Consider the following 17681-nt stretch of genomic DNA (forward strand, 5'->3'; position numbering starts at 1 on the left):
ATGTTGTCCTAAGCGTAATGTCACCATAATTAAAACATCAACTGTATTGCTTCTGATACCTGGACTGCATCCATATCTCCCAACTCCCAAGTATCCATATGATGCTGGGGTCGGTCCCCATTTTGGGTCCAAATGTTCTATCCTTATGTCCATTTTTTCTAGGAGCTCCATATGATTGGTGTGTCTGAGTGTATAACAGAGCTCCACAGTAATAATACTCCCAGTAATGTGTCTTTAAACCATAACAAACGTGTTTAGAAGTCAATCTGTGTAAATAATATGCATTGCTCTTGTTCTAAATAAAAGTTTAGGTGCATACATTATTAGAAAGTCACCTAGCCCCAGCCCCTGAGCACCCCTCAATTACACCCCTAAAATTAAGGTGTTCTCTTTGTCCATTTGAAATGTTGTAAAGTATGCTGCTGCTTTAATGTGTAAGTCAGACATAGTGGTAATGACTGTAACACTATCATAAATTTGGATTCCTGTCAGCCATCAATTTTCTGGCTAACCGTGTGTAGTGTTAATAGCATTAACGTAATTTCTTTGTTTGGACCACCGGCACAGTTTGCATCAATGACGGGACCTTAGTTTAACAGGTTGACTACATTTAGAGTAAGAAATAAAGAGATCATTAATTACTTCATTCCTAACACAGTGCTGTGAGCAAAGAGTGTGCTCACCTCCATGGCTAGTGTGCGGTACAGGTGTGATTTATAGAGTCACACTGACTGTCTTTATATCCTGTGACCATCAGATCCACTTTATCACACTATCTAAAAACATTATGTTTTGATGAGCAGAAGTCGTCCACTGTAGTCTCTGGGCATTTGAAGATCTAATGTGCTGAAGCCAGGCTCCTCAATGGGGCTTTAAATAAGTTCATTGCCCTTCACGCTGGTTATAACTCCGTAAGTCTCGACTGTTCTCCCATCTTTCACGGGAATGAGGAGATTTGAACACGGGACGCATACTGCACCCATTAATTCAGCGAGAATCGAGAGAGATTTGCCAGAGTTATTTTTAAAGGTGAAATGTGTGTAGCGATCAGGAGCGTTCTGCCTCATTATATTGAAGCTATTCCTCGACACGCCAGATTTGTTTAATAGGCAAGAATCAGTAGATTAAGCATTTATGACTAATCTTCCTTGGATATAGGCCTTGTATTATGTCTAACCTGGATAAATTATGGATCGTTAGGGCACTCACTGTTAAACAGCTCCTTTCTGTGGGTTATAACAGGCAGCGAAGCAGAGGAGCTTATTGCTTCTTTATTGCTGGAGGGGGTAAAATTGCATACATAGAATATACACACACATACAATCTGTTGCAGTACATACTGATTCATTAGCTGCGTCATAGAGCTCTCTACAACGGGAGCAATCACTAATAATGTAATGTTAACTAGTTAAAAACAGCTTCACTGTAACTTTAAGCTAACAATGTGTATGGGCACGCAAAGATAATAAACTATTGGCTTGTTATTAATATGGCCTATCCAGTGATGGCTAATATTTGCATCTTAAATGTTTTTCACAAAATTTTCCTGGATGCTCAGTTAGATCTTTGTGGTATTTGTGGTATTTTGAAGATCTGTTTATACAGAAATATTGGGAGATTTAGCTTAGTGGTTAGGGCTTCAAACACATCCTTTACATTAGGGTGTGCATGCAGAGAAAATTGCACTCTTTACTTAATAATACTAATTAAAGGATAAGGATGAAAAATACACTTAAAAGAACTCTCAAAACTGCCTAGTGAAGTGCTGTGTGTGAAGAGTGTGCCGTCTTTTACATTTTTATAAAAATGTCAATATCAATAAAAATCTGCAATATTATATAAATTAATCTCCTTACACCGCTATGGATGTCATTCGGACAGCCAATCCGGTTACTTCTTGGTAGTATTGATCTGTGGAGCTAACCTCAAGAGGCAGGTAATTGCCCAGAGCACCTGCCTTGCAAATACTTCTCAGTAAGCTGTAGTAAAGCTCTTTAGGAAGTCTGTTATTGTACAGTTTAAGAACTACTATGCTGAGGAAGAAGGAGAGGGCTTGCAGTAGCGGTGTAATTAGAAAGCACTGGACCCCTGTGCGAAAACTGCACCGGAGCCTCCCATGCTTCTTATTACTCTCCCCCCCAGCCCCGCCATGCACCTCCCAGGCCATCCATGTTTCTCTTCCCTCCCATGTTTTACATTCTCCCCCAGCTCCTCAATGTGTCTCATTCCCCCCAGTCCCTCCATGTGTCTCACTCTCCCCCATGTGTCTCAATCTCCCCCATGTGTCTTATTCTCCAGCCCCTCCATGTGTCTCATCCCCCCCAGCCCATCCATGTGTTTCATCCTCCCTCCAGCCCATCCATGTGTTTCATCCTCCCCCCATGCCCACCATGTGTCTCATCCCCCTCCCATGTGTCTCATCCGCCCAATTCCCCATCCCGCTCCCGTACCTGCTCACCTCCGGACGGACCATGGTACCTGGTCTGACAGGAAACTGCTCGGCCATGCTACATGCAGTGACTGTGGTAGCTAGGCAGATACTAGATCTGTAGCTATTGCAAACCAAGATTTTATATACCCCCAAAGGAAACTTTAAAAACTAATTACATAATTTTCTTTGGCGGTTCTTTGAATTGAGAAGAGTTATAAAGACAGGCATGTTACTCTTATCCCAACACCTTACATGAATGCAAATAATACAAAATCTGCATACTCACATTAAGTATATGTGAAATTTTGTAAGATTCTGGATAATTTCTTTGCTCTTCAGTGACAAGTAATGTGTGAAATGCAATTCACATTTTTACTGAATAATTAGCAGGTTCTTCAGTAACGAAGCAAAATGCAAATGAAAGCCCATGCTGGCCTAAATTTTTCAAATCTTTTAACTTTTGATTAGTGAATAAACGGTGCATACTAGACTTGTGCACAAATCCCTTTCAGCTGCATTGAGCGAATAAAATTCCTGTCAATATATGAACGTTTGGGGACGAAGCTGTTAGTTTGTCCATAGATTGACAGGTATTTAATTCGTTCGGCACAGCTAAAGGGAATTTGTACATGTCTAATGCATTCATCCAGTGATAGGAAATGGGCTGCTTAACTGGGAAAAACAAGCCAGCAACTAAAAGCAAATCCCTGGTTCATTTCATCATCAGACAGTCACAATGCAGAGTGTCACTAGATGTCCTCAGTACTGTCTTATAGGGACCAAACTGAAAATCTTTTTTTTTTATTTTTTTTTTTAGTGTAATGCATATGTCTATGCAGCAATACATACGGCTAAATATGTAATGTTAACAAAAATGGATAAATAGAATGTCATGTCTAACCTGACTAAGCATATGTTCCAAAAAATAAATAAAAGTTGTACACTTAAAAAATAAAATAGTTATCTAGTATAGGGAAGTAATCGTCCAGTGACATATAGGTTAGGTTTACTTGTATTTGTTGTCACAGAATAGCACTCTGCGGTTTATTTGAGCAATTCCTTCATATAGCAAAAATGAAACCAAGGGTAAGTATACAATTAAAAATGTATTTATACAAAAAAAATTTAAATTTACATTTAAATGGACACACCAAGCACCATATCCAACAAGCTTGCTCTAGTGGTTACATGGTTACTTGCGTCCATCAAGTTCAGCTTTCCTCACATATGTTTTGCTGTTGATCCAAAAGAAGGCAAAAAACCTAGTCTGTAGCGCTTCCAATTTTGCAACAAACTAGGAACAAATTCCTTCTTGACCCCAAAATAGCAGTCCGATATCTCCTTGGATCAAGCAGCTATTATCCCACTAATTAGAAATGATATCCCTGTATGTTATGTTTCTGCAAGTATTTATCCAATTTCAGTTTAATCATCTGTATGGACTCTGATAAAACCACCTCTTCAGGCAGAGAATTCCATATCCTTATTACTCTTACTGTAAAAAAACCTTTTCTTTGCCTTAGATGAAATCTCCTTTCTTCCAGTCTAAATGTGTGACCTCGTGTCCTATGTATAGCCCTGTATATGAATAGATTTCCAGATAATGTTAAGGGTTTGTACTGGCCCCGAATATATTTGTATAATGTTATCACATCCCCTCTGAGGCGCCGTTTTTCCAAACTAAAGAGATTAAAATTTTTTAACCTTTCTTCATAACTAAAATGCTCCATTCCTTTTATCAATTTTGTAGCTTGTCTCTGCACTTTTTCTAGTGCCATGATATCCTTCTTTAGAACAGGTGCCCAAATTTGCACAGCATATTCAAGGTGTGGTCTTACCAGCGATTTATAAAGAGGCAAAATTATATTTTCATCCCGAGAATTTATGCCCCTATTTATACATGACAAAACCTTACTGGCCTTAGCAACTGCAGATTGACATTGCATATTGCTGCTTAATTTGTTGTCTATAACAGTTCCCAGTTAAGTGGTTATTGTGCAAGAAGTATGTGTATGGTTTGTATATGGTCAAGCCAGTTTTAAACGGTTGATTTCTTCCCTGGAGTCTGCCAGACACTGTTCTGCGTCTCCACTACTAATCCAGAAAGATGAAAGCTCTTAAGTAGGAACTTCCATCATCTCTCCAGAGCTAAACCCTACAGTGTATGGCTTCGTTCATTGACTGAGGGTAATCAGCTACCGCTCTCAGGCAATGAGCTAGCTCTGCAGTGCGAGTCTTAGGTCTGGAAAGTTGACTAAAGTTCCTGCTTAAGAACTTCTGTCTCTCTGGCATTAGTAGTGGATGCAGGAAGCGGCGTTTGGTAGATCCCAGGTAAGAAGGATTCCCCAAATCGATTGGTTGGAAACAAATGATCCCTATATTAATATAAGGTACATTATGCCCCCCTCCTTTATGCCCCCCACCAACTATGCTGTGGATGGAGGCATGTCTACTAAACAGTTAGAAGCCAGTGGCTGCTCACTGTAATAAAAAAAAAAAGCAACTATAGGGCTACATACCTACAACCAACCTGGCACAAGCCCCTTTCATGCCCCTACCAGTGGGAATCGAGTGGGAGTATAAAACTTAATTATGGAGGGTGGACAGGTTATGGACCTAGGGTTAAAACTATCTTTTAAATGGAAACATGGGCTTCTGGTGGAGGGTATTGATGACAATAGGGGGTGGGCATACTATTGTCTACTGCTCAAACGGTTGGAGGGAGATAGACACGAGGGTAGCAGCATTTGAAGCAGTAAAGATGAGAAGTTCTGTTTTAAAGAGCTTGAGTTTCAGAGAAGCAATCGTAGACAGAATTCAAGCGGAATTGAGTAAGATCATCAGAAGAGAGATTTGTGTGGCATCACCATAGAAAGGAAGTGAAGTCTTCAAGAAGTTCCTTTGGAACTCTCTTCACCACTCCATTAGACTATTACCCAGTCTCTGTTCATTAAAAAAATCACCGACAATTCACTTCTTCAAAAAGACATATCAACTAACAGCTTTCCCTCCCTATGCCCTACTAATCCTCCTTCTCTCCTAATAAACTAAGCCTTCATTTTAAACCTTTCTAGCAACCTACTTTTCCATGACATGAAATACAATTTACCCTTACCGCTTGTGTCCCTTTACCCCACTCCACTTATAATGCATGACAACATGTTTTGTTGTGACTACTTGTATCTATTATCTATTGTATATTTGGTAGGGGGGGCACTGAAATGATAACTGACAGTAAAACGAGATCGGTCCTTTAGATTTAAACACTTTCCCCATCACCAATCTATTTTAGAGACTATGTATAAGCAGTATGTGCTTAAAGGACCACTATAGTGCCAGGAAAACATACTCATTTTCCTGGCTCTATAGGGTCTCTAGGTCCCCCCACTCTCAGGGCCCCCCTCCCGCCGGTCTCTAGGGGGCGGACGGGGTTAAATTTACCTATTTTTCCAGCGCCGGGCAGGGAACTCTCCTCCTCCTCTCCTCCTCCATATCGCCGTCATCGGCTGAATGCGCATGCGCAGCACGAGCTGCGCACGCATTCAGCTAGTCCATAGGAAAGCATTCTCATTGCTTTCCTATGGACGCTGGCATCTTCTCACTGTGAAAATCACAGTGAGAAGCGCGGAAGCGCCTCTAGCGGCTGTCAATGAGACAGGCACTAAAGGCTGGATTAACCCTAAAGTAATCATAGCAGTTTCTCTGAAACTGCTATGTTTATAGAAGAAAAGGTTAATCCTAGCTGGACCTGGCACCCAGACCACTTCATTAAGCTGAAGTGGTCTGGGTGCCTATAGTGGTCCTTTAAGCAGGCTATTATAAGGTTGTCATATATGTTTTAACTGGTGTTTTTTATTTTTTTTAATTATTTACTTAAGACAGAGAAAGAAAGTAATAGTGAAACTAGATACGCTTCCAGGAAAGGTCAATGTAGGACGGTAGTTGCTCTCCTGATCCAATGTTGTATACTGGGATTCCAAGTTATAGATTAATGTCCCCTTTACTGCTTGATTGCATCAATAGTGTTGTTTTAATGGAATTTGCTTTGATGACTACTTGTTTTGCTTATTTGAAACAAGTCCTTTAAAATAATAAAAAAAAAAATGCAGCTGAATGATTAAGCTGACCCTCTGATCAGAGCACCGAATGTCTGGGCCTCTTGCATGATTCAGATCATGTACGCTTCTTAGGGCCGCGTGTGAGCAGGTGCATTCATAAAACCATTGAGGAAGCGTGTTGAGCTGCACATTCCAGGCCTGGCTGGGAATCCCACATCTGAGGCTTTCCCCTCCTTACTCTGTGGTTTTGCATTACTTCCTTACAAGTCGAGCCTTTTTTCCCGTGCCTTTGAGTTCCTTTGTCGGAAACCAGAGACAGGGAAATTCAGAGCAGTCTGCTAGTGCTTAGATATGCTCATAAACTGGATTTCAGAAATTTGCCACTATGAGGGACATTTAGCTTTTAAAGAATGAAGTTGTTTGTGCATGAACTCTATCTCTCAGAAACCTTTTTACTGAGTACCCCTTAAAACTAAGACTTGCCCCCCCTCAAATATTTCTATTGGCAATGCTACTAGGATGAGGGTATATTGAGATCAGCATCCTGATAACCCTAAGGCATCTGTTATGATAGATGGACATTGTAAGTGTCTCCGCAGGACAAAATTAAAAGTATAACTGAAATACATTATTTGTCTCTCTGGTGAATCAGCAACGTTTAGTTTTCTCTCACAACATCTTAGAAGTATGTTCAAAGAGGATTAATGATAGGACTTTGTATGATGGACATACTGAGTGATAGCAGGCAAAAAAAAGTATATGAAATATTGTAGATGTCTCTGGGTGTAAGCAGAAAGTGATGACATTTGTGCTACACCTTCATCCAGACTTAAAGGAAACACCTTAGACCTCTAGTTCCTCAACTCAGATGCTCCAGGTAAAAAGAGGGTCCCCAATTATATCTCTATAGTCTTAGCAAGTGCCTTTTTAATGGGGTACTCCTCATGCCGAAGTGCTTTATGGGTGTGGAGTTACCCTTTAAGGCAGGTACTCTGTTTTTTCTTGGATTCAACATAAGCTAGAATCCTTAGATCCAGCTCAAACATGCTTATTCTACACTGAAATAATTGGCATTTTCCTACAAATTGCCATGTTTGTAAGAAATCGGTGTATAAAATCTAATTACTATATTAGAAGTAAGATGGTTTCCACCCCATAAATGACATAAATGCACAGCCTTTAAAGACAAGCCTAAACAAAGCTCCCACAGTTTAGGATAGTTGAAATATATTCAGATTATTTCAAAAACACACCAACACGTTTAGAGAACTATAGATATTTCATAACATTTTCTGCTTTTTATGTCATGTCCCCTCCTCTCTACCCATTTATCTATGGACAAGTATGCTGTTGATGCTCTCCAGGATCTCAATGAAAGAGCCAGATGCAAGCATATGCTGCACAGCTAGGTATTCAATGCAATCCCAACGTTACCTGATAGAGCCTGCACTCAGCCGGGGGGTTCAACCCCCTTCTTCTAAGTAGCCCGACGGAGCACTATACTACTGATCTTTCATTTTATAATAGTTGACTGCTTTAAAAAACAAACAAACAAAAAAATTGTATTATCCTCCTGCCCTCCTCAACAAAGTGTAAAAAAAGATCCCGGGCTAAAGAACGTCCAGGGTTTCAGCACACACGGACACACACACACACACATACTCAGACACTCACAGAAACACACACATACACTCACAGACACACACACACATACCGACTCAGACACAGACGCTGTCTACCTGTCAGATGCGGCAAGGGAGCTGTTTTCTCTCTGATCTGCTCCCTCGCGCCTTGCGGGCTGTCTACTGATGCCGGGAACCGGAATATGATGTCATATTCCATCTCCCGGCATCAGCAAACGGCGTGCGAGAAAGCTGGTCAGAGAGAACACAGCTCCTTTGCTGCGTCTGACAGGTAGACAGCCGTCTGCCAGAGGGGGGTCCATCAAGCCACCTCTTGGCCCCCCGCCATGCCAGGGGGAACACGGGGGAAATTTTGGGGCGGCATTTTTTGCCGCCCCCTGGTTAGTGCCTGCAGTAGCAACGGGAACGGCGTTCCTGCTGTGAAAAAAGTGCTGGAACTCCGTTCCCACGTGTTCCTGCAGGACTCAAACCCTGTATTTAATAAATAAACTACCAGACCTGTGTTAAGCATTTACACTAGTAATGCTTGTAAGATTAATTGCATTCTACTTAGAAATGTGTAACTGTTTTATTACATTATTTGTCTATCTTAAAAGATGACTCCAGTGTGTAATTGTTGTGGAAGCCTCCTAAGATAATTCTTAGTTTTATTGGCAAACATTGGTAAACTTTCAAACACACAGCTTTGTAGGCATGCAATAAGTTTGCATCTGCAGGGTTGACGAGGGACAGTGGCCATGAGGTTGACCCTCAAAGCACAAGGAGAGAGAGAATTTGGCAGGGTAAGCTGTGTGCACATTAAAGCTTCCCAAAAACCTTCCAAGCTGGGTCAGTGCCAGCTTCCCTCTGATCCCTGAACAAAGCTGGTACCATGGTGATACCAGGGTCTGATGCATATATGCATACTCAGCCCCACCTTAGCACAGAATGCTGGCACCCTTACTCATTAAATCCAACAATTGAGTTCAGATATCTGTAGTTGCTGGGCACTATTTGAATAGCATAGCACAATCCACTGCTATTACCCCATTAGCCTTTGCAGTCCATAGCAAATCTTTAAAACCAAATCATAGGATTGATTTAATAAGGTTAAAGGGATTTACTGATCAAGGTGTGTGATTGCTGTAAGCTGTCGTCTAGGGCCATACCTTTATGTGGAATTGTTTAGACATAAAATGTTTTAAAACAAAAAGTAAACAAAATGTTGAGCACTCCAGACGTTGCATATCATAACCCTGGAGTGTTGTAAAGTATATATAGATTACTGCTCCCCTTTCCACTAAAAAAGGAGATTACTTTACTCCAGTAGTGAGATGGTCTCCTTGCGGCTGTTTCACCTCTAGGAGATCACCATTAATGATGATCTCCCAGCTAGTCCAATGCTTCTCATAGGAAGGGGGGTTGCAGGGTGCATGTGCGGCAATCATCGCGATGGCAGTGCTTCTCGTGGAGTCTGACAATTGGGAATGTGCACCCTATGAAAGATATAAAAGTGTTGATTGTTCTTGATATTGACACTTTTGTAAAGGAAGAAAGACTGGACACTGTGTTAACCCCTAAAGCACTTAAAAAGCTGAAGTGCTCTAGGGGTACGGAATATTCCTTTAAATTAACACTAATGAGGCTTTTTACAGTGCTAGATGCTTTTGGAGGATACATTCAGATGCTAGTCATAAAGAAGCATTGTGGACCAGAGCTTATATGGCGATCTCTGCACTCCACCAATCCATTTCTTCTTGCAAAGAAGCAGTATGTCCAGTGCTACTCTGTGAGAAGCATTAGCTGTATTAACCAACCTCATGCTGTGAGCCATTATGTCAAAAGTGAAGAGCTTCAAAAATTGCAGTTCTTAAGGAGAAAGAGCCTCTAGAGACGTGTTCTTGTCCAAATGTAAGCATTGCTATTTCTCAGAATTTACACTGCTGGAGAAAAGGGGCAGCATTTTTGTCCATTCAAGCACAGAAAAAAATACATTAATCCTGGTGTAAAGTGCACACCTGGGTAATGGAGAAAAGAAATATGGTTAAGAATAGTTTACTTATTTTAGACAGCTGGTCATATCTATAGATTAATTCCAACACTTTCTTCGCATAGTTGTATAAGGATTAAATAATATTAGGACATTATAAGGACCAGGTTTATACACATCTTCAAGGCCTAAACATGATTTGAACATTTTTGGGAAGTTTTGGAGGACAGAGTGCAAATTTCCACCTCCTTCATCCCATGCTGATACAAACAGTGGTGTATCCTGCTTTTGTGCTGCCCTAGGCATGACAAAACTCAGCTTGTTTGCCTCGCGGCTAATACGTCCCTGGATACACACATAAGCGTACCCTTTCAGCCTCATAAGATCAATTCAGCACAAGTCTACTAGCATCTCACACACATGCAGACAGACATCCATTCACCATCATACATCGAGGCATGCACGCTCTCGTATTCAGAAATACAGATATGCATTGGTTTATGGTCACAGTATGAGTTGTCAAGTCCATGCAAGTGAGAAACATATTTCTTTTTAGAAAAATATTTCTTTATAGAAACATATTTCTTTTTGTCGGCACAGCTCTCAATAGTTTGTCTTGGTTAAAATTGTTGGCGATCAATAAAGATTGTTTTAGTACTGACATGAGTTGTCACTTCTGAAAGCACTAGGGGACACTTTAAAGGGACGCTATAGTCACCAGAACTCCTACAGCTTATTGTGGTTGTTCTGGTAAGTATAGTCTGTCCGTGCAGGCTTTTACAGTAAACACTGACAGAGAAAAAGCAATATTTACATTACAGCCTAGGGACACCTCCAGTGGCCAAGTGGCCACTCCTCAGATGGCTGCATGGAGACACTGAACCTTCCTCATAGAGATGCATTGATTCAGTGCATCTCTGTGAGGAGATGCTGTTTGGCCAGGGTGGTGTTTGGCTCTGCCCCCTGCCCTCCCCCCTTCACAATCGCAGTCATTCCAATGAGAAAACATTGTGATTGGCTCAGATTATCACTTCAGATTATGTCAGCCAAGGAGGCAGATTGGGGCAGAGCCAGCAGCAGCAGACTGGAATACATGTAAGATTTTATTATATATATAGGGGGGAAGGAGAGGCAGGAGTTGTATGATGTGATGATATGATGATTAAGTCTCAGGAAGTTATATGATGCCTGCTGATGTCTGCATGGAGCCCATCTGACCTGACTCTCACCATGTGCAATGCAGCTAACAAGAATGTACAGTCAACCACCTGTATGGAGTGAAATGGTTTTATTTTGAAAAAACTATACTTATTTGCATGTGTGATTTCTTACACTTCATCCTTGAAGTACATTTTAATAGCATGCTTCATTTCCTTATGTTTAAATCATCGAGAAGGAACCTTTTATGCTATCTATATTTGTTAAATTATGTTCCTGAATGTTTTTTCTAAATAAAATTGACTTTTACTTTAAGGTTATCTACTTGACCAGGATGCTTTTCCTATGACATGAGCAAAGTGTAATTTTAATAAAAAAAAGACTGCATTTTTATTACTGTAGTTCTGTAGCTATGAAATGCTGAGAGCAGAATTAAACTCAAACTATTCATTAGCAAAGCAAAACAAAACCCAAAGATCATTATTTCAGTACACACATCGTTACCAATACATCTGTTTTCTTTCCTTTAGGTACTACAACAAGATGTGGGTGGAAGCCCAGCAGAACCTTGACCAACTTCTCCGGCAGGAGGTTCCAGCAGTTCCCCCCAAGCCAGAGAGAGATCGCATGGCAGCAGCCCAGCAGCTTGGCACCTTATACATTCGATATGTGCAGATTTTCCGCAACCTTGAATTGGCATATGATCAGATTGCACATCCCCAAAAGAGACGAGTGATCAAAGTTGTACTGGATGGTGTGATGGGACGGATATTAGAAGTGAAGAATGAGCTGGTGGATCTGGAAATCTCAGAGTTCCAGTACTTTGATGACATTCTTCAGGATATGAAAATAGGACCAGTGAGTGTTATTGATGTATTGAGTTACTTTTGACTATAAATGGGAGTTTTCATTATTGCATTACCTAAGATATCTGGAAACACAGTATGGAGTCAGCTTTTAACAAAATATGAAAGTAAATGTATACTCTATATTTAAAATAGGATTACTTGTTAATTATGTAATGAGAAGGAATACTAGCAAAATATATCATTAGAGATAATAAACCAGGATAAAGAGATTGTAGTAGCTTTATTTGAACAATGTTTTGACGTCGGGTACTTCTTTAGAGCAGCTTAAGTTTATACTTTAATTGATGAGCACATCCTCTCATTATTTCTGTGACTTTTTAAAGTTGTAACCATCTCTTTATTTTATTTTTTACGAATGGTCTAGTACAGAGGTAGGCAACCTTCAGTGCTCCAGATGTTGTGGACTGCATCTCCCATGATGCTTTACCAGCCTTATGGAAGATGTAGTCCACATCTGGAGTACCTAAAGTTGCCTACCTAGAGTACCTTAGGCCTAGCCGAATTAATGATAACTACACAGAAGTTTCTGACATGTGTTTGGAATGATTCTCAGACGCCTTTAAAGTGGAATTGTCACTGCTTGGCAAAATTATAATTCCTCAGTCCCTCGTACCACTAGATACTCTTAAAGCATTTACCAGAGTGAGTAGAGCAGCATAGTGCACACTTATGCAGCGTATCTGTATGCAAGGCAGTGCCATTATATCATGATGCTCCAGGTATTCCAAACTATGTACACATGTGGTATTGCAGGTGTTAAATTAATTTACATTGTATGCTCTGGACATCCAAGTATAAGAATAGTTGCAATTTAAAAAATTAGCACATCCCATAGTGAAAGTGTAGTTAGCTGATAGTGTAAAACAGGACGTGAAATTTTCTCTTTTAGCTTAGTATTATGGGAAATGTTCAGAAACACATAGGGTGCCAAACTAGCAGGGATGGTTCTAGTAGGTATATACAGTATATTTCTGTTTACGACAGAGATGTATAAATGTGTATGTATCGCGTTGCGGAATCTGTTGGCGCTATATAAATGGCAATAATAATAATAATATTAATGTATGACCAGGATTCTTAGAACAGTGAAACAGAGAAAGCAACAAATATAAATATATAAATAAATCTGAAATTCTTTTCTAATGTCTACTAATAAGAAGAATAACATACACTGCACACAGTGTCATGCTGTGGTATCTCACTGCATTTTTTCTTCTTCTTCATTCCAGGAAGGCCTTGAAATCCCCATCCCAAGATACTTCATTAAAGAAAAAATGAAAGTGTTAAAAGATCGCGAGCAGATCCTCTCTCAGATCCTGGAACGTATCGGAGCTAAGGATATGGATGCGGTGAGTTGTTACATGTCATCTAGGGGGACTTCACTCGCAGCATCCGAACAAAATATGATTGGGCCATCCGAGTGCTGAGCTAGGGTTCTAAACCCTAAACAGGAACAGCAAGCTGTATTGCACGTTCCAGCAATGTACTACAGATTACTGAAGTTTTATACATGCTTTGCTTCTTCTACATTACTGTCCCAGTAATGAGTGAAAGAGGAACTGTCACTATCATAAAATGCCCATTTTAAACCAAATGTAAGCATTACCCCTGGGTATGGAGTACTGGCAGGGAGGCAGGCATGGTACTTAAAACCCAGCCCTTTAATCTTCATGTACTTGAACTTGGTTGGCAGGAAGATACAGGGCCATTTATCTTGCGTTCTCTGGATACATAGTGGCTCTGGGTCTCTCATAACATTTTGTTTTCAGAAGAGAGGCACTGTCTAATCCTTCATGATTACTAGGAGGTCCCCGGAATCCCCATTTAAAGGAACACACCTGGCACCATAACCAATACTGCTTGATGTAGTTTGACTTCTTACCTGGGTCTGCCAGATGCCGCTACCCTCCTTGACTACCATCTGTTGAGAGCCAGAAGTTCCTCAGTAGGAGCTTCCTTTAGCATTGCATTTCTCTTCTGTTAATAAGGAGGGGGTTATTAGGGATCAGCTCAGGGATCATTCACCTGGTAATATTGGGCCCTTGAGAAACTTGAGTAGTGTAAAATAGCTTTAGAGATGCTCAGTTAAGGCATTGCAAAGCAGTTTTGGAAACCTATTTTCTTCCTCTACATCTTGGTTGGTCTTCTTGGTGAGCACTATGGTATATTTGTGGGAAGTGTTTAAAATGAAAACTGCCAACACATTTAAAGCAGACCATTTTTTCCCATTCCAGCAGCAACAGTAACTGGGACACATCAACTGCAAAGTTAAATAATTTGCGTCCAAAATTTAAGTGAAAATATAGAAATGCAGAGAATCAGACACACACCAAAAACACATTCCAAATGCTGAAACCCATACTTTGTGTGTGGATTGGCAGGGAAACAAATATGTATGGAAATATAAGCAAAACAACCATCGGATAATAACTCTATAAAACGTATATAAAGAGAAACTGAATATTGTTTGACACATAATATTTAACCTGATCTAGCTTACTTTTATTGGCCTACAGCAGCGATGGCTAACCTCTGATGTCCACATATTGTGATATACAACCCCCGCAGTATGCAAGCTGCCTGTTTCAGAGACTGCCTTTTGCCGGTTTACAGAATGAGTAATAGACCTTCTGATGGCTATATTGCTGATACTTTGGTTTGGTCAGCTGCACTGTGAATTAATAGCACAGTCACCTGCACATCTGCGTTAGCTATTTGGTAGTTTCCTTACAAAGTCAAAGGGCACTTATGATTATGTATAAAACACCAACATATTCTGGCATAATGCTCAATAGGTAAACAAAACGTGAGTAAATGTAATAAGGACCTGTGTGATTGCTCACTTACCTTCACATCCCTAACTAGATACTAGTTATCTCACTGAAGTGGTCTGGGCGAAGTGGTCCTGTCCTTTCAAGCCTGCAATGTACAACATTGCAGTTTTATATAAACTGCAATGTATATATTACAGGGTTAAATCCATCTCTAGCGGCCTTCTTCCTGACAGCCACTAGAGGCGCTTTGCTGCACTGAGTAAAACAGTTATGTGAACACTTTGATGGCCTCTCTTGCAAACTGTAGTACCATTTGACTCTGACTGTCACTGACAACTATCTTATTCAGCTTATTTAGCATGTCTACACCTTGCACCAATGCCGTGATGGCTACATGATTTAGTACTAGTGCCTGATACAGTCATTTTGTGCCTCATCAAAAGGAGCTAAACAGATAGTTGTGGACTGGTGCCAGAGAAGCCTTGAGGTCCACTCATGAGACAATGGAAACCCCACACACACATTAGAACACAGCCATTTTCTTTGTGCTAAATCTGTTCATTACACGAGAGGGAGCGAGCTTGAGATGTAAGTGCTTCACAAGGTGTTACTAATTCCTCTGACGGGTGAAGGAGTAAGTGGTTTTATCCTGTAACGTAGGTCAGTGAGCCCGCATGTGAAGATTTGCAATGCAGCATAGCAGAATGATCATTAATCCTCTCCACTCTTTTAGGAATCCCTCTTAGTAATAACTCCCATGGCACAAGGCAGGAAATGTCAGTTTGATCCCCTGATCTTCAAGGTCCTCCTTGCAATTTAGTGTCAGTTTGTTTAAATAGTTTAATTGCTTTACTTTGGGAGGAAAGAAATAAAGGAGTTTCAAAACAAATAAGATTAATGAATCCAAATCAGTCTCTGTTAACATACACACTATGATACCTTGTAATCATTTTACAGGATTTTACTAATTATGAAATTAGGCCATGTACCCAGATGTCTACCCACCCTTTTTATTGGCCAACTGTAGTGAGGGGGATCACACACGTATTAGAAGTAAACATCACACATATATATCTTTTACATGTAACTGGTGAGAATACCTTAAGGTAATAACACATAGGTTCTGATAGATAGATAGATAGATAGATAGATGGATGGATGGATGGATGGATGGATAGATGGATAGATAGATAGACTGGCAACATTAAAACCACTGACAGGTGAATGACAAGTGAATAACATTGATTATATTGTTACAATGGCACCTGTCAAGGGGTGGGATATATTAGCAAGTGAACAGTCAGTTCTTGAACTTTATGTGTTGGAAGCAGGAGAAATGGGCGAGTGAATCTATCTGGATGACTCTGACAAGGGCCAAATAGAAGACTGGGTCAGAGCATTTTTAAAATTGCAGTTTTGTGAGGTGTTCCCGGTATGCAGTGTTTAGTACCTACCAAAATGTGTCAGGAAAACAGGTGTCAGGGTCATGGGAAACCCATCCATTCCAAGGCACTTTGATGCTGATGTCAAAGACACATTTTTGGTTAATATGTCTAATGGGCATACAGCGTAAATATGTTCTTTTTAAAATACAGATCATAATTACTCACTAAACTGCGTATTGTTGATAACTGAATGGGGATTTGCACATGTTAAAATAGTAAAAATAGAAAGTTGGAAATTTGCAATTCCTGGTTCAATGAATAACTCATAGATACATTTACATTCCCTTATGTAAACATGGTGTGTTGGAACATTCCCCAGTCTGATGTTTAATTTCCTATTACCAGGCCAAAGCTGTGAAGCCAATGTCCTTGGATGAGGCGGTACGTGTGATCCAGGTTTCCGAGAGGGCGCGTCAGGGCCGACTGAGAGCCAAGTTCATGAAAGAGATAAACTTAGAGGAGAGGAGGGAGAGATTTGCCAAACTGCAAGGCGAGATAACACTGGACCCAGAGATTGCTGCACAGCGCATTCAGAAGGTGAATCTAAAGCCTTATCCCAGTCATTTTACATGTCATCAAATCCTTTTTTCTCATTTATCATTTTTATTGAATATTGTTGAATAATAAATGCAACACATAACATGGTGAATGGTTTACAATACATCTGCACAAGCATCATTTAAGAGTAACAACGATTTTTCCTCTGCTGTCAAACATTATGATAGAGCGGTAACAGTTGACATCGGATGTGGTGCATATAATTGGAAACATTTTCTTGTTAAATTTTCTAACTAGTGGGGGGAAGGGTACAGAAAAGAAAGGGGATGGGGGGGGGGGGGGGGGGGAATTCCCTGGATTCGTTCTACAGTCTAGCATCAGTAACTTCTCATCAGCCTAACGTCTTGGTCCCATAAGATTTTAGTTCCACTTATTACTAAGTAGCTGCCCAGCATGCCCATTCCTGGTCATATTTTTCCAGGCCACCTCTCATCTTGCTGGACATCCTTTCATGTGCACTAATGACGTCCATTTTAGCAATGATAGTGTCTATCGGAGGAATTTGCTTGCTCTTCCAATTACCTGCTATAGCTACTTTGGCTACCGTTAAGATATTCAAGATTACTTTTCTGTGAGGATGTACGTCTATGTTAGAGATAACGTGCAGCAGGTAACTGTCTGGTTGCAGAGGGATGTTCGTGCCAGTCCTACTTGAGATCAAGTTTTGGATTTGTTTCCAAAATCCATGAAGCTGGGGGCATGCCCAAAACATATGGAGCATGGTGCCCGTTTCTAACTCACATCTCCAGCAGTGGTTCACGACTCCTGGATACATA

General features: G+C 40.5%; 1 protein-coding gene across 3 annotated transcripts in view; it reads left to right on the top strand.

Moving 5' to 3' along the window:
* Nucleotides 1–17681, top strand: part of IQCA1 (IQ motif containing with AAA domain 1) — a 163820-nt gene that overhangs the window by 4478 nt on the left and 141661 nt on the right. For all 3 annotated transcript variants that reach the window (XM_063430005.1, XM_063430004.1, XM_063430006.1), the window contains exons 3-5: nt 11790–12117; nt 13358–13477; nt 16693–16884. In XM_063430005.1, coding sequence (XP_063286075.1) covers nt 11790–12117; nt 13358–13477; nt 16693–16884 — 640 coding nt within the window. The remainder of the gene's footprint in view (nt 1–11789; nt 12118–13357; nt 13478–16692; nt 16885–17681) is intronic.

The sequence above is a fragment of the Pelobates fuscus genome, chromosome 8 (genome assembly GCF_036172605.1).
Source record: "Pelobates fuscus isolate aPelFus1 chromosome 8, aPelFus1.pri, whole genome shotgun sequence".
NCBI lineage: Eukaryota > Metazoa > Chordata > Amphibia > Anura > Pelobatidae > Pelobates > Pelobates fuscus.